This window comes from Stegostoma tigrinum, chromosome 22 (assembly GCF_030684315.1).
Source record: "Stegostoma tigrinum isolate sSteTig4 chromosome 22, sSteTig4.hap1, whole genome shotgun sequence".
NCBI lineage: Eukaryota > Metazoa > Chordata > Chondrichthyes > Orectolobiformes > Stegostomatidae > Stegostoma > Stegostoma tigrinum.
In genome coordinates, this window is record NC_081375.1 from 2,516,144 (window position 1) to 2,534,881 (window position 18,738).

The following is an 18,738-nucleotide window of genomic DNA, read 5'->3' on the forward strand; positions in this document are numbered from 1 at the left end:
CCTATGTGATACAGGTTAGCTGATGACTGGTATATACATCTTGGTACATCCCTTCAAAACAAAAAGGCTGACTCTCAATCCATATCAGAGAGCATTTGACTTACTGCTTCCCTTCATTAGGCATCAATATCTCACCTGTCACCTGGTTTGAATTCTCGGGAAGGTTTGTTCTTTTTCTTCTTGTGTTTCTTCTTCAAGTTTTTTATAGAAAGTGGGATACTCTTTTTACGCCCATGTCCACCACTTTGCGATGATGCAGTCGAACTTGCAGAAGAAGAAATGGAGCTGGTTTCATCAGTATCTTCAGCACCTTCATCATCTGCATCCTTTTCTGCCAGCTGCGGCTTCAGTGTCTGTCTACTTTCTATTAAATCTTCACCTAGTATCACTGGAGACTGGTTCATTTCCTTCGAGTTCCCTTCTTTTACTCTTTTTTCCAGCTGATTCTGAGCATCATCGTTAGTGAAGGTAGGACCATTGCTCAGAACAGATTCCTTCTCCACAGTCCCATTTACAGACTGGGATTTCAGTCCTATGGCAAGTCGAGGCGTGCCCTCCCAACCCAAATTCGATTTAGAGCTGCTGATGCCAAAAACATTTGAGGTGACCATGACAGATCCATCATCCAAGGCAACTGCGAACTTGTCAGAATGATCCATTTCACGGGCATCCAAATTATTCAAGATGTTTTTCACCATCTCTTTGTCAAAGAGGCGTTTAACCTAAAAATGACGAAAGGATAAACTGCATCAGGTGCAATCACACAGCTGCACAAATGCATACAAAGTACAGAACATTGACATGTTAATTTATGAATAAAGTTCCAAACTCAGCAACAAACATTCCTACAATAGTTCCAGATAATTCCATGTATTGTTTAAAATTAAAAATAAACATCTTATCCTTGAGGCAAAGGATACAGGTTAGCTGATGACTGGTATATACATCTTGGTACATCCCTTCAAAACAAAAAGGCTGACTCTCAATCCATATCAGAGAGCATTTGACTTACTGCTTCCCTTCATTAGGCATCAATATCTCACCTGTCACCTGGTTTGAATTCTCGGGAAGGTTTGTTCTTTTTCTTCTTGTGTTTAAATCTGCAAGAATGTTTTTCTAACTGACTTTGTAATTTCTGGACATCCAACTAAGACAGGATTACACACATTATAACACATTTACTACACCAACTGCTCTTTAGCTCAAATGGTTTATGTCTGTGTGAATGCTCCATTAACATCACCTCTCACTTGACCCTAACTCTATAACCAAACACTTTAGTCATGTTTACCTAATTTTTGCCAAATATGTACGTACTGTTTACCTCACCTACTGTGTGTAACTGGCTATCACATTCTCACCATTCCCTGCATGACTAAGTTACATAAGGCTCCAATCCAATCTCTTTTGTCAATGGAAGGACCATCTCTGTGTCTATCTTGGAGAATCTCTTCATAATTTGCCTCAATCAGAACATCCTGCTCTTCGAAAAAAGTATTGCAAGTTTATTCAATCTTTCATGACAACCATACCCATTCAAAATAACAAATTTTTCTCATACCGAATTCTACTTCTTTTAGAAAAGAGCCCTGTTGTTTTGTCTGCATTCCTTCATTCTGGTTTTCTTACACCGTATTGCTACATTTAGTGATTTACATTAGCTATACACCCATATCCCCCTTTGAAATTTATCCAGAAGTGCAAGGCCTTTTTATTCTACCTATCAAAACACTCCACCTCCACACATATTTTAAACTCCATTCATCAAATATACAAGAGTTACTATGCTCTCCTTAAAGGAGTAGTCACTCTTGGTTAGTTACCTGCCTTAGGCACAGTATCTCCATACTGAAGTTACCTTTCTGACAACAGAATTCACAGCAATGATGGAATTTCCTTCTGGACCCTCCGAAGAAATAGCCGTAGATTCAGGATCTCCCGGAAGCACATAAACAGCCCGTTCTGCCAGGACCATGCGAGCATGGTCATAACAGTTCAAGCGTTTCACCCTGGAGAAAGGAAAAATACAATGGGTACATCATCTGCTACAGTCCATGTCAAAATACAAATGGAATTTAGAGGAACAGTGGGACAGTCACTGTCCACTGACATACAGATAATGCCCAGAATCAGTCATAAGTATAAAATGGGTATAATCTCCAATATACTGACACTAAAGTACAACTTCACTAATCAAAAATTTTCTATGAATTTGTTAATGTAATGGCCATATCCCACATTATTTTGCAATGTATCTGCAATTTAGGTTTGATAAACATAACAAGGGTGTCTTGTGGTTGAATACAGTGAATATGTATTCCATATCACTGATGCAAAATACTGTGGATTCCGGAAATCTGAAATTGAAACAGAAAATGCTGGAAACACTCAACATAACAGCATTATCTATGAAGAAAAACAAAGTTATGATTGACTTCAATGAACCTTCAAATTATCTAGTTCACCACCTCTACTGGCAAAGTATTAAAATATGAACAAACATTCAGCCAAATTATTAGATCTGTTACAGATTCTGCAAAATCTATTTTTATTTCATTCAGCACAAGACTAGTGATCATTTTCTTAAAGAACTAAATTTCTAGTTTGACAATCAGAACAAAGGAGCTAACAGCATACTGAAGCTGCTACCACATTCAGTATGTCACGACTGAACATCTACATCGGCTTCACTTATTTGCTGCTCAATCCATTGATTCTTCAAGTACGTAAAAGTTTATAAATCTCAATCTTAAACATACTCATTGAGCATCCACAATCCTGGAGGTACTAAATTCCAAATATTCACATCATAGAAACAGGAGTTAGGAGCACCTGTTCTGTCAGTCATTGACATTATAGTTTGTCTGCAATCAACTCATACACCTTTGATACAAATCCCTTAATACGATTAACAAAAAATCTGTAAAGCAAAAATTAACTGATCTCTACAACAGTCCTGCTACAGTATCAACTACTGCACTCCTGACCAGAAGGGGTGGCACGGTGGCTCAGAGGTTAGCACTGTTGCCCCTCAGAGCCAGGGACACAGGTTCGATACCAGCCTTGGGCGACTGTGTGAAGTTTGCATATTCTCCCCGCGTCTGCATGGGTTTCCTCCCACAGCCCAAACATTTTCAGGTTAGGTGGATTCACCATGCTAAATTGCCTGTAGTGTGCAGGGATGTGTAGATTAGTTGGGTTACAAGGGGACACGTGTGGGTGGGATGCTCCGAGGTTTGGTGTGGACTTGTTGGGCCGAAGGGCCTGTTTCCACACTGTAGGAATTCTATATATCGATTCTATGTAGAACTGAGCACAATACTCAAGCGTGATATCAAAGGCCCTGAATAACTGCAGTAAGACATCCCTATTTTTGAAATCAAATTGCAATGAAGGTCAATATATTTCGCCTGCCTAATTGCTTGCTGCATCTACCTGCTTACTTTCATTGACTGGCGTACAAGGATAATCCCTTTGTACATCCACATTTCCCAATATATCACAATTTAAGCACTATTCTAACTTTGTTTTTCACACCAGAGCGTACAGCCTTACATTTAGCCACATTGCACTGCATCTGTCATGTGTTTGTCCACATACTCAATTTGCCTAGGATATCCTGGAGCCTGCTAGCATCTTCAACTCTCAACCCGAAGCTTCCGAAAAAAACTGCTTTTGTTTCCAATTTATATGCATAAATTGAGAGTAGCTGCAGCCCCAAGCACTCATCATCTGCCACATGGAAAAAGATCACCTTAAAGTTTTTGAGAAGATTTGTTTGAGGTGGATGAGGTTGTAGACTTGTTCGCAGAGCCGGTGTGTTTGAATGCAGACATTTCGTCACCAGTCAAATGTGTCTCTTGGTGGCTGGTTGGTGACAACCAATTTTCAATGGTCTCAATACACATGGACAAAAAGGACCACTTCAACTGAGACAACTCATCCATAATAGCACAAGCCAAACAGAGACATGCCAGGGAAGTCCTGCAGGCCTAACATTCCAAACAGAACTCCATCAAAACACACATTGAACTGGACTCTAAACAAACAGCTGAAGAACAGAACCAGAAGTTAATACCAACCACCCCAGCAAACCAAGTCATATAAATGACAAGCGGGACAGAACACCAACATTTCACCGGAGACACACTGACCATGTTACCGAGCATGGTGATGAAACATCTGCAATCAAACACATCGGCTTGGTGATTATGTCTACAACCTCAAAAGACCCACTTCTTCTCACTGTTTCTACTCTGCCAAGCAATTCTCAATCCATGTCAGTATATTCCCCATTCTCAAGTGCTTTGATTTTGCCCACCAGCCTTTTATGTGGATCCTTATTAAAAGCCTTTTTGAAATCCAAATACACATCCACCGATTGCCACTTATTTATTCACACACTGTTCTGAGGAAGGGTCACCAGACCAGAAACATTAACTGTTTTCTCCTTCACAGATGCTGCCAGACCTGCTGAGCTTTTCCAGAAACTTTGTTTTTGTTCTTGATTTACAGCATCCACAGTCCTTTTGGCTCCCATTTATTTATTCTTCCAGTTATGTCCTCAAAAAATTCCAATAGATTAGCTAAGCATGATTTTCCTTTCGTAAACTCATACTGACTTTAATTCAGTTAATGTTTTTCAAGGTTCTATTATCACACCTTTTATAGCCCCTACAGGATTTTAACCTAAACAAAAATCAAGACACTGCAGGAAAGTAAAAATCACCAAAATCTTGTCTCACGTATAAACCCACAAAATGCAGCAAGGAACAATTACTGTTAGCTGTGCATTTGATTTGAAAGAGAGAATAAAGTATTCAATTTTCTGCAAGAAAATAGACTAACAGAATGAAAGAGAGTGAAATCCCTCCCCACTAACAGATTGAAAGAATGTCAAATTCACCAAGAGATCAAAATCTCAAATACTTGCTTTATTTCCCCTTCCCCAACTGCATCCCCAAACCAGCCCAGTTCGTCCCCTCCCCCCACTGCACCATACAACCAGCCCAGCTCTTCCCCACCCCCACCCCCACCCACTGCATCCCGAAACCAGTCCAACCTGTCTCTGCCTCCCTAACCGGTTCTTCCTCTCACCCATCCGTTCCTCCCACCCCAAGCTGCACCCCCATCTATCTACTAACCTCATCCCACCTCCTTGATCTGTCCGTCTTCCCTGGACTGACCTATCCCCTCCCTACCTCCTCACCTATACTCTCCTCTCCACCCATCTTCTTTTCTCTCCATCTTCGGTCCACCTCCCCCTCTCTCCCTATTTATTCCAGAACCCTCTCCCCATCCCCCTCTCTGATAAAGGGTCTAGGCCCGAAACATCAGCTTTGGTGCTCCTGAGATTCTGCTTGGCCTGCTGTGTTCATCCAGCCTCACATTTTATTATCTATTCCTTGCATTGTGTTGATCTAGTGGTCCATTATCACACACAGCAACAGACATCTCTCAGCAGTGTTGGGGAACAAAAGTAGCTCTGAAACAAACAGAAAATGCTGGGAGAAACTCAGATCAGTAAAGCTCTTAATTTTTAAAAACAATATTTCTTACCGGTTTACTCTTGTGCTGTATTTTCTAGTTAGTAAAGAAATTTAACTCTCACCATACCTGGGCAAATTGTCTTGTGTGATAACTGGAGATGGAGGATAAACACTCTCACTTCCACCAAGGCAAAAGCTCTTTGTTATCCAGGAAACTCTAAGCTCCACCACTTGCACCTAGAACATAAAGCATACCAGGCCCCTTGGACTAAGTGTGGCACATTTCTTAACATAGCAAACAAAGGAATAAAGGCAGTTAAATCCCCAGGACCTGATCAAGTCCATCCCATGTCATTGCAGGAAGCTAGGGAAGAAATTGCAGAGCTCCTAAGAGATACCTGTATCATTGACAGCCAGATGAGGTGCCAGAAGACTGGAGGGTGGAGACTGGTGTGCCATTATTTAAGAAAGGCTGCAGGGAAACACCAGGGAACTATAAGCCAGTGACCCGAACATCAATGGTGTTTAAGTTGTTGGAGGGGATTGAGGGACAAGGTTCTATGTGAATTTGCAAAGGCAAGAACTGACTAGGGATAGTCAGCATGGCTTTGTGCATGGGAAATTGGGTCTCAAATTTGATTGATTTTTGTTCGAAGAGGTGGCCAAGCTGATAAATAATAAATGTTGCAATAGACATTATACCCATGGACTTTAGCAAGGCTTTCGACAAGCACAAAAGACTGGTAAGTAAGGTTAGGCCACATGGGATCCAGGGAGACCTAGTCAATGGGTTACAAAATTGGCTTGACAGTAGGAGACAGATTCTCCAGCATCTGCAGTTCTTACTGAGATAAGAAGGTGTCGAGCTGGATGAACACAGCAGGCCACGCAGCATCAGAGGAGCAGGAAAGCTGATGTTTCGGGCCTAGACCCTGCTAGGCCCGAAACGTCAGCTTTCCTGCTCCTCTGATGCTGCTTGACCTGCTGTGTTCATCCAACTCTACACCTCGTTATCTCAGATTCTCCATCATCTGCAGTTCCTACTATCTCTGAAACAATTTTAAACCCACTGTGAAGCCTCTTCTAAGGATGCCTTGCCTGAAGAAGTTACCCTCCTCTCTGGAGAAACCTCAGTGGATCTCTCTCCCACTGCAACTCTCTCAATCACCTTGAGAGTGGAGGCTTGGTGTTGGTAAGGGGTTGTTTTTCTGACTGGAGGCCCATGATCAGTAACATTCTACAAAGATCCATGTTGGATCCACACTTGTTCACCATTATATAAATGAATTGAATGAGAATAAATTCGCCAAAATTTGTAACATAGTGGACAGTGATGGTCTCTTAAGAGTAGAACAGGATCTTAATCAACTGGGCCAACAAATAGCTGATGGAGTCCAATTCAGATAAATGCAAAGTGTGGCATTTTCGAAATATAAACAACGGCAGTACGTACATAGTTAAATGGTAATTCCCTGAGGAGTGTCAACGAAGAGAGATCTAGGGGTGCAGGTTCATAGTTCCTTGAAAGTGGCATCACAGATATACAGGGCAGTGAAGATAATGTTTGGCACACTTGCCTTCGCTGGTCACAGCATTAAGTCTTAGAGTTGAGACTTCAAGTTACAGCTGTACAAGATATTGCTAAGGCCACATCTGGAGTATTGTATACAGTTCTGGTCATCCTGCTATAGAAAGGATATTACTGAACTGGAAAGATGAAAAAAAATTACAAGGACGTTACCAAAACGATAAAATTTGAGTTATAAAGGATAGGCTGGGACGTTTTCCCCCAGAGCACAGGAAACTGAGGGGTGGCCTTAGGAGGTTTACAATGAGGAGTCTAGAAACACAAATAGCCTAGTTATTTTCCCCAAGGTAGGAAGTCCAAAACTAGAGGACTGGGGTGAAGGACCCAAGGGACAACTTTTTCTCTAAACGGTGGTGCATATATGGAAGAAGCTGCCAGATGGAGCGGTAGAGGTAAGTACAACTATGACATTTAAAAGATATTTGGACAGGAACATAGATAGGAAAGGTTGAAAGGGACGCAGGCTAAACAAAGACAAATGGGACTAATTCACTTTAGGAAGCCGAGTCAGCATGGGCAAGTTGGGCCGAAGGGCATGCTCTCATGGTGTTTAACTCTACGACTCTGTAAGTAGAGGCATAAATATAAAGATAGAAATTAATATAAGTTAAATGGACATCCTGGAGAAATTTTGTTGGAGAATGGCAAGATTGAAAATCCCTTCTGAAGTGAATAACAAATGAACTTGATGACAAACTGATTAAGTAAATGAAGGAAAAAGAAATTGGAGGATACAAAAGGTTAGAGAGAGGCTAGATGAATTCACATGGATCAAATACCTGTGGGGGTCTTTTGGAACATGCCTCACTTGTGCTGATTGTATCTGGAGCGGATACTGAAAAGCCAGTAAAGCCTCTGCATAAATCCACTATAAGAGGATAATCATAAGATGCCTACACAGCTTGTGAACTATTAGATAGTCATGTACGGCTTGTATCTAGGAAAGGAATATTTCAGCCAGCACAATGTTAATTTTCACTCAACCACAGAACACCTCGACAGTCTCCAGTTGAAGGTAACTTCCACATTACAGAAAGTGCAACTGATCTGCATGTGGAAAACTTTACAGCATTTCAGTTAATGCTGAAAATTTTGGCATATTAACAAGAACATGAGCTTAGGACAAGCTTTGCAAATCAGTGTATTTCTTCAAGATATTTAAGAAAGAGTCACAGAAGGTATGCATATTATAGCAAGAGCCACAGGCTATTTAAACTGAGGTTTAGACGTTGCTCCTAATTAAATTAACCACTCCATTTCAAAGGTCAACTGATCACTTATGCCTGCAAGTGACAGGTTATATCCTGGGCAATCACAGGAAATGGACACTGAAGTCTTTCTCCTCATGGCAGATCTTTCAAAGATCGTACTGGAAGAAGACCCACAGAAATAAAACATTCTTCCAATTCAATAAAGAAACTTGCAGGAACTCTATAAATATGGTCATTCAACATGCAATGCCTGTACCTTTGGCTTTTAACAAATTTTTGAAAATACCTCTTCAACAACCGCTTTAAACTTGCTTTTTTTGCTCAGCACAGGTCGAACACCAGACAGCCACTGGACATTTGAGAAAACTTTAGCTGCTCCAAACAACATTTGTCCTGGATAAAACCCATAGGATTCATCGAAGAACTGCCCCTAGAACAGAAAAGAATGGCTGTAATTTAAGATATCCCCATCTGTAACCAGATAGATATCAAAATGAACATAGGACGTACAACTATAAGACATTTCTTCAAAGTTGTGTTTGAAATACCAATACACATTCAAAGATTTATCTACTTTTATTCTTTTATGAGCTCTCTGTGGCATTACCAAGGCCAACACTTATAGCCTATCCCTTGATAAAAAGGGATGTAAAGTTCTGTTCTTGAAACACTGTAGTACACCAACAGTGCAGATGGAAAGAGTTCCAGGATTTTGGCTCAGTGACACAGAAGTAACAGCAATATACTTCCAAAATCAGGATGATGTGCGACTTTGGGGAATTGTTGATGGTGGTGTTCCCATGTGTCTGCAGAAGTGGTAAAGTCATGGATTTGGAAGGTGCAGGTGAAGAAAGCATGGCAAGTTGCTACAGAGCATCTTCCAGAAAGTGCACTTTGCTGGAAGTAGCAAATGTTGGCCGTAGTGAATGGTGCTAGTCAAGAGAACTTTGTCCTGTATGGTGTTGAGCTTAAGTGTTGGCACACCACACTTGTTCATACAATTGAGAACATGCCATTCTTGTAGATGGTGGACAATTTTTGGCAAGTTTGGAGGAGAGTTACCCACTCCAGAATTGAGCCTCTGACCAGCTCTTGTGGCCATCCATTGTATTTATATGGCTGGTCTAGCTCCATTACTGGCCAATGGTAACCTCTCAGCATGTTGATAGGGGGGATTCGGCAATAGTGCTATGATTGAAATCAAGGCAAGATGATCATATTTTCAAGCTGGAAAATGCTTGGCACTAGGTGTTGACAAATGTAACTTGCCACTTATCAGACTAAGCTTGGACATTCTCCACGTATTGCTGTATATGAACACAGACTGTTTCCATTTCTAAGTAGTGAATGGCACAGAACACTGCAATAACAGAACGCCTCCAGCTCTGACGTCATGGTAGAGGGGAGGGCATTGATGAAACTAGTTAGGCCTAAAACGATGGCCCAAAGAAATAGTGACATTATACCCTAGGACTGAGCTGATCCATTTCTTAAAATAAAAAAAAACAGCCATCTGTTGTAAGGTGTAACTGACCAGTGGATGATCCTTCCCTGTCCCAATTCATGACCAGCAGTACTACAAAACTTTTGTCTGATCTCTTGATTACAGCTTTGATTAGAATTGTTCATCATCCACTGCATGGTGTGCATGCAGTCATCAGCTGACCTTCAATTCAAGTATCATCTACTCGGTCTTCACGTGACTGAAAAGGCCATGTCTCAAGAGTTGTAGAATCCAGAGTACAGTACTCGTTTCTTTTTCTTTCCATCTATGCTGCCTCAAGGTGCATGGAATCAAAAAATGACACAGCTTGATTGGCAAAGTGTCACTATTTAGAACTATTTGCACCAAGCTATTTCCAGTCATTAATGTCAATACCATCACTTTCCAAGGATAGCTTGTGTCTTTGTAGTACTTTTTGTTCATGCTGGAACTGTAGAAAGTTAAGAAATCAAGAACTGACAGGTAAAAGCCATTACTGGTACCATTAGAGACTTGGCTGCAGAATAATATGGATTGGAGCAAAACCTTTCAGGAAACTGGCAAAAATGTGGAAGGGAGCTATTAGCTAACAATGATATTGAACAGTAGAGAAGGATGGTCCAAGTTCAAAAACCCAAGGTATAGAAAGAGTGTTTGGATAGAAATGAGATGATTAACAAAAAAAAATCCCTTCTGGGGAAAAGCTGTACAGGTCCTGCAACAGTAATCACATGGTTGGGTGCAGAAAAAAGAAAGAAATAGTAAGAGCTTGTCACAAAGGCATAACGATAACATGAAGTTTTAATCAACAGATCAACTACAAAAGTCAGATGGGCAAAGGTCACCAAAGTGAGAATTCAAAGTTTTTCAGGGTAGTGTTTTTTTTTAAAAGTCAATTTAAGGGATGAGGGCACCACAGGCTAGGGCAGCATTCATTTCCCATTTTTAATTGCCCAGAGGGCAGTTCAGAGTCACCCACATTTCCGTGGTTCTAGAGTAACACACAGGCCAGACCAAGTAAGGATAGCAGTGTTCTCCTAAAAGACATTAGTGAACCAGATGGATTTTTCCAACAATTGACAGTGGTCTCATGGTCTTTATTAGACTTTAATTCAATTATTTTTAATAAATTCAAATAATATCATCTGCCCTGGTGAGATTCCAACCTGGGTCATAGAAACCTACCTGGGTCTCTGGATTAACAAGGAGACTAGGCCATTGCCTCCCTTATAAAACAAAAACAGCATGATCCAGATACGAGATTAAGCTGGACCAACAGGATTAATGAATGATTTCACTGAAGGCATCTTGGTTAGCAGGGTGATTGCAGCTCAAGGAACAGAGTGCGTCAGAGACTTTTTAAAATTTAAAAAATGAACAATGAGGGCATTAAAACAGAGCTGGCTAAAAGTAAATATCTCAATTGAGATGCAGGGCAGACATTTAACAGAATACTTCAGAAACATTAAAGATAGTATCAAACTAATTTTAAAAAAGTATAGGTTGTGCAAACCAAGGTTACACATCAGAAGGCTGAACCAAATATAAAACAAAAAAAACGACTGGGAAAAAAAAAAAGAGATCACAAGGTGCAGAGCTGGACGAACACATCAGGCCAAGCAGCATCAGAGGGGCAGGAAAGCTGACGTTTCAGGCCTAGGCCCTTCCTCAGAGTCCCTTCCTGCTCGGCCAGCTGTGTTCATCCAGCTCTACACCTTGTTATGTCAGATACTCCAGTTCCTGGTGTCATAAAAAAATTATGGGAGAAATCTAAAAGCATTTTTTTTTTAAATATTCATAGAACTCAACAAAAAGAAACGAATTGATTTTTATAGAAAGTGAGACCCGAGAATTGATAGAAAATAAGATAAGATATTACAGATCAAATGAATAAGTATTTTACAGTCTTCACCATACAGGACACAAGTAACATTCCAAAAACAGGAATAATATCAGGAAATGAGGGGAGGAACACAGGATAAATCATAATTACCAGAGAAATGGTGCTGAGTAAATTGTTGGAACTGTGCACTGACAAGTGCCTGGGCAATGAATGCCTTCATCCTCTGGTCTTAAAAGAAATAGCTAGTAAGATAGCTTATGAATTTATTAATTTTCACAAACTCCCTTGATACAGGAACGGTTCATTAGATTGGAAGACAGCAAGTGTAACACCCTTATTTTGAAAAGGAGATAAAGCAGGGAACTACAAGCCAGTTAGCTTAAAAAAAGCATTATCTAAAATGGTGAAGTTGCACAGCTCAGATGCAAACAGATTCGAGGTGTTCTTGTGCATAATTCACAAAATGTTAGTATGCAGGTACAGCAAGTAATAGAACATTTGTCACAAGAGGCAATTAACTGAACATTAGTTTTCACAAGAGGAAAGGATTACACAAGTAGGAAGCTTATACAGCGCCCTGATGATACCACATCTGAAGTACTATGGTTCACACTGGTCTCCTTATTTAAAAAAGCACAGAACTGCCTCTAGTGCATTTACAAGGTCTCAAGACTAACACCTGGAATTAGAATGGGTGGGCTGACTTTAGTGGGAAGGTTTGACAAGATGTGCTTAAGCCCTTTGGAATTGAGATAGAAGAGGTAACTTGATTGTAATATCGAGAGACGTTTTGACAGCGTCGTTTTGGAGAGGAAGCATCCTCTCACTGTACTGGATGTAGAGTGGAGAAGTAACATGCAGGAGCTACAACAAGCTAGAAACGATCACCTCAGCAATTCATATGAACCATTGAACTATCTTTGCAGTCTTTTCCTCCACCTATAACACCCATTTGTTTTGAATATCCATCTGTGATCTCCATATATGCACGTATGCATAGCAGAAGATGGTTACAGTCTTAACCAGTAGTTAAAAGTCAATGGTTCGTAATTGTTTATCTGTAATAAATAGTAATTCAAATAATACAGAAAACCTGATGTGTGTTGTCAACTTACATGTAAAGGTGAGAATCTGGATAATTTTAATGTATTTGTACAATATCTTTAACTTCTGAGACTCCTCCAGGAACAGCCACGCTCAATTTCTACTGAGGAATAACAGTATGTACAAGTTTGTTTCAAGTATTCTTCAGCTATCCAGACACTGTCCAGTCCACTGTAATTGCTTTTACAGAAGCTTTGGCCAAATATTTATATAACAAGTTTCAAGGTAATTAACTTTTGTTCCATTATCTGCACATTGTCTCTACAGCATTCATTCAACTTCTGGTGGAATGTCTCGTGCACTTACATGCTGCTGACAGAGTCCAGGTCTAAATGCAATGGAAGAGTGCAGTGAAAACATTTCTACACAGTAAAATTTGTTGACTTGAATAGGTCTTGGTCAAACATTGAATCTTTACAAGATCCAGTGTTAGGCCTTCAGATTAAAAGGTAACCTTTGGGCAAGAGGTAGCTGCCAAGATATCAACAAATGCAACATATTCCATGTTGTCTCCAATATAGCAGGAGGAGCAATATTTGATTGGCCACATATAGGTCGATACAAAGTTTTCTTTTTGCAATGTGTAGGCACCAGTCAGATTGTGCCCAGAACTGAAGAGATCAAAAGAGTAGCATGAAAATCTAGTGCAGAGTAGGTAATAACACTACAGCCATCCACATGCTGTCGTGGTTATTTACAGTGCTCAGTTTTAGTTTTCATACAGATACAACTGAGGTTGGAGTTTCTCGTCCATATGGTATGAATACTCAGGCAGCAGTTGATGTTGGAAGTGAATCATCACTGCTCGGAGGCACTTTCTCAATCTTACTGACATGGGCTGAAGAAGTTTTTGATAAACAAAGAAGAAAATTACAGTACAGGAACAGGCTCTTCGGCCCTCCAAGCCTGCACCAACATGCTGCCCGTCACAACCAAAACCCTCTATCCTTCTGTGGACTGTATCCCATTATTCCCATCCCACTCATATTTGTCAAGACAAACTTTAGAAGTCACTTTCGTATCCGCTTCCACTATCTCCCACGGCAGCAAGTTCCAGGCACCCACTGCACTAAAAAAAAACTTGCCTTGTATGTCATACTTAGAACATAGACATAGAAGTAAACATAGAAAAGTACAGCACAGTACAGGCCCTTCGGCCCACGATGTTGTGCCGTGGATTAATCCTCATCCAAAAATAAAATAACCTAACCTACATTCCCCTCAATTCACTGCTGTCCATGTGCATGTCCAGCAGTCTCTTAAATGTCACTAATGACTCCGCTTCCATGACTACCACTGGTAAAGAGTTCCATGCGCTCACAACTCTCTGGGTGAAGAACCTCCCTCTGACGTCTCCTCTATACCTTCCTCCTAACACCTTAAAACTATGACCCCTCATGGCAGTCAATCCTGCCCTGGGGAAAAGTCTCTGGCTATCGACTCTATCCGTGCCTCTCATCTTTCAGCCTTGGCCCTGACACCTTCAACCTACACCCGCTAGTAATTAACTCTTCCACTCTGAAGAAGCTTCTGAATGTCCACTCCATCCATGCCCTTCATAATCTTGTAGACCTCTATCAGGTCACCCCTCAGCCTCCATCATTCTTGTGAGAACAACCCAAGGTTCTCCAACCTCTCCTCGTAGCTAATGCCCTCCATGCCAAGCAATATCCTGGTAAATCTTTTCTATACCCTCTCCAAAGCCATCACATCCTGCTGGTAGTGAGCAGACCAGAATTGAACAATATTCCAAATGTGGCCTAAGGTCCTATAAAGCTGCAACATTACCTGCCAATTTTTAAACTCACTACCCCGGCTGATGAAGGCAATCATGCCGTATGCCTTGTTGATGACCTTCTCCACCATGTTGCCATTGTGAACAGTGTACCTGTACACCCAGCTCCCTCTGCCTATCAGTATTCTTCAGGGTTCTGCCATTCACTGTATATTTCCCATTAGGATTAGACCTTCCAAAATGTACTACCTCGCAGTTTTCCAGATTAAACTCCATACTCCATCTGCCACTTCTCTGCCCAAGTCACCAACCAATCTACATCCAGCTATATCCTTTGATGGTCCTCATCGCTATCCACAATTCCATCAGCCTTTATCATTGGCAAACTTACTAATAAAACGCTTACATTTTCTTCCAAATCATTCGTATATATTGCAAATAGCAAAAAAGATCCCAACACTGATCCTTGAGGAACAGAACTGGTCAGTGTTGAAACTGGCATGGGGGGAGTCCAAAACTAGAGGGCATACATTTTAAGGGTTTAAGGGGCAAATTTTTCCAGAGGGTGAGGCATACATGGAAATGAGCTGCCACAATTCCAAAATCTAAAAGGCATTTGGATGGGTATATGAATAGGAAGGGTTGAGAGGTACATAGGTTAAATGCTGGCAAATGGGACTAGATTAGTTTAGGATAATCGGCTGGCATGGACAAGTTGGATCAAAGGGTCTGTCCCATGCTGTGCATCTGACTTTTTTTTTGCTAGAACACTATCACTGTGTGAATTCTACTTCTGTTATATTTGAGATTCCAGTTACGTTGGCTCCAGTGTTAATGTTCATGCATTAACTAAATCAATTTGCCTTTCACCCACATTCCTGACTTGTTTCTGTTGTCTTGCTTCACATGTTTACCCTTTTATTAAATGCTGTTATATAACCAATATCTGGTCACCATGGACATGTTGAACCAAAAGTTTCTGTTTCTATGTTGTACAGCTCTATGATTCCAAAGAGATTTGTGTTGTGACATTATACACTTTTCACTGCATTCCTGTACTTTTGTGCTTGAGTACATATGACAATAAATTCAAAATCAATTTCAAGCCTCTGAATTCCTCATCCAGACATATGTATGGTAGCTAGAAAAGTGGCTACAAGAGCAGGTCTAATGCTAGAAATTCTGAAGTGTACTAACCACCTACACAAGAGTGTGTTAAATCCTTTCATACTTAATTCTAATGCAAAGTCTCCACTGCCTGCTCATCACTCGTGTTATTCACTTATCACTGAAGCCAATTAATCTTTAAGGCTACTACTCCGGTTCTGAAATTTCCCCATCTTTCCTCAGATCTTACAACTTGGTGCCATTAGTTCCCAGTCATGGTGGAATTCAACATTCCAATGTTGTTTGATCAAGGGTAGCCAGTCATTTTCACCTCACTTCTGTAATCCAATTTTTTCCACGAATGTTTAGATCTAGGCTCTAATGAGGTCTGAGGCTTTAAACAGTGAAACATTATCTACGAGTACCAACACTTTTTCCAGAGACACAGGTGCCCAATTCACAAGAACATGCAGATCCGTCATAAATGTTTCAGAATTGTAGGAAAGGCATCAATAAATTGTGGCACTCAAACACAAGTTCTGTCTGTCTGATAAGCGTAGCTTCTGAGAATCACTATTTGTCAGGAGGAACAAACTTTTGATTAAGTATGCACCACCTTAACTACCATTCAATGAATGGAGTCAAAATTGCCAAAGATAGTCAGTGTTCATGGTAAAGCATTACGTCAATTATATTGAAAGTGAAGGAAGTTAGAAAGAACAATTTTTTGCACTTGTGGGAGGTGAATCATAGTGTGTGCTTGTCAAGTCTAGGGGTTTCATGCAAGGGTGATTATCACATAATTGTAACTCACTTTCTAACGAGCCAGACACCATATCAAAGCAGAGCTGCAACCCCCAACCCTGACTCACTAAGCACAGGCCCATATTCACAAAATCACTACACTCAAACTTCAAATTATTGTTTCAACTCAATATTGCCAATAATCGACTAGGGGCCAAACTCAATTATCTATTACAAATGTTAGCACAAACAGTGCACAGTAACAATTTCCACACTTTTTCCCATTCAGGGAAAGCCTACAAACTTACCGAGTCACTGACATGGGGACAAAGATCAACAAGCTTACTGCCATCACTGGTACTCATTGAGCATCTAAAAGAGGAACAAACTATCAATTAATACATTAAACATGGACAATGCTAGTTTTAAGTGGGATCAATAATCTAAACTAGCTCCAAACACAAAGTAAAAATAGAGTACTGACAAACAGCATTTTGTTAAACTTAAAACACAGCAGTAACACAGGATTAAGACGAATAGCAGAGCAATTAATATATAAAATCGTAATAGGTGCCAGTTGCGATTCAGTTGGTAGCACACCTCAACTGAGTCAGAAGATTATGGATTCAAGTCTAAATCCAGAAATAAGACATTAATCTAGGCCAACACTGCTAACGGAGTGCTGAGAGATAGCTGTAGTCAGGAGATATCATTTTTGGTGAGAAGTTAAGAATCAAGGGCATTGTTTTGGGTGTTAGATGCATGTGAAAGAAACAATGCATATTTCAGCGGAGGAGAGCATGGTAGCTCAGTGGTTAGCACTGCTGCCTCAGCACCAGGGGCCCTGGTTCAACTTCCCCTTGGGCAACTGTGTGGAGTTTGCACATTCTCCCACGTCTGCGTAGGTTTCCTCTGGGTGCTCCGGTTTCCTTCCAGAGAGAAAAGATGTGCAGTCTAGGTGAATTGGCCATGCTAAATCGCCCAGTGTTAAGGGATGTGTAGATCAGGTAGGTGAGAGGGGGATGGGTCTGGGTGGTACGCTGAGGATGAGAGTGGGCTTGTTGGGCTGAAGGGTCTGTTTCCACACTGTGGAGATTTTATGGAGATCTCTATGCCCTAAACGATTTTTACCCCTCAAACACAGCGTACCTGATCATTTATCCCATTGCTGATTATGGCACTCTGCTATGCATAAATTAGTGACTGGTTTTCCTAAAACTATAGCAACCATTTCAAAACATTTTTCACAGTTGCAAAGCACTTTGGGAAGCCCAGAAATCATGAAAGGCAAGAAACACAAGCTGTTGGTTGCAAGTTCCAAATGCTTTTGTGAAATATTTCTCACATTTGACAGTCTTCAATCACGTAATACATCACAAAAAGATTCCCTAAACATCGCAAATATTAATAGCTAATTGAAGTAAAATAAAGCAAATGACCGAGAAGGGAAAACACTTATTCACACCACCTGACACTGTCAGACACACATTTGCAAGTTTGAAAGCTGCTGGATGCATTTTGAATGTTCCAGTGTGCTGCTTTAAACAGGAATGAGGAAAATCGTGCAACTCCAAAGGGGCTTAATCCCCTTGTACTGTTCAACATGTGCTCAATATTCTGTAGTATGCTTAGATTACAAAAAGGTGTTTAGAAAGTACATTCAGCTCAGTGGTGAGATCTTGGCCTATCCTTACAAAATAGGAAGGGTGGGCAATAAATGTCAGTCAAGTTGGTGATGCCAATATCCAGAACTGAAAAAGGAGACAAGTGATTCTATTCAAATCTAATGCTCAAAATCAGTTAAACCACATATATTCACACATATACTTTATCAAAATGACATTGAACATTGCCACAGACTAGAAATTTCAGGTCTAGGTGGCTGAAAACCAACTGGATAATATTTTTAGGTAATTAAGTGCACTTTTAAGTCAAATCCAAGGACAAGTCACACCTTCCAATGGCCCCATTTTACACAACCATGTAACAACATACACAATTCATACGAAAAAGTATAAGCGATACCTGGCTCCATTTGATAGTTTTAGAATAAGCTGGGCCACAATGTTGTCAACCTTTCCTAGCCAGCAATCAAAGGCTATATAATCACCATAGACAAATGGCTGCAAAAGAACATCCAGTATTAAACAGATTTTAAAAATGTAGTCAGTACTGATTTAGCTACTTTTTATTTTAAAAATACATTATGCCACACAATCACGCATTGAGTCGGCCATGTTATTCGAGAGCACAAGACTTGAGCAAACAGATATTTCGTTCCATGCATAGTTTCTGCAGATTCAGTGGTATTGCTGAAGGAGTGGGCACCCGCATGGGCTCCAGCTATGCCTGCCTCTTTGGAGGTTACGTGGAACAGTCCCTCTTCCGCACCTACACAGGCCCCAAACCCCACCTCTTCCTCCGGTACATTGAT

General features: G+C 40.6%; 1 protein-coding gene across 1 annotated transcript in view; it reads right to left on the reverse strand.

The window, feature by feature from the left end:
* Window positions 1-18,738, reverse strand: part of LOC125463857 ((E3-independent) E2 ubiquitin-conjugating enzyme UBE2O) — a 138,966-nt gene that overhangs the window by 68,111 nt on the left and 52,117 nt on the right. The window contains exons 4-9 of the mRNA XM_059653564.1: window positions 18,330-18,427; window positions 16,613-16,676; window positions 8,575-8,718; window positions 5,617-5,726; window positions 1,859-2,009; window positions 136-722 (exon numbers count right to left, since the gene is read on the reverse strand). Of these exons, the coding sequence (XP_059509547.1) occupies window positions 136-722; window positions 1,859-2,009; window positions 5,617-5,726; window positions 8,575-8,718; window positions 16,613-16,676; window positions 18,330-18,427 (1,154 nt within the window). The remainder of the gene's footprint in view (window positions 1-135; window positions 723-1,858; window positions 2,010-5,616; window positions 5,727-8,574; window positions 8,719-16,612; window positions 16,677-18,329; window positions 18,428-18,738) is intronic.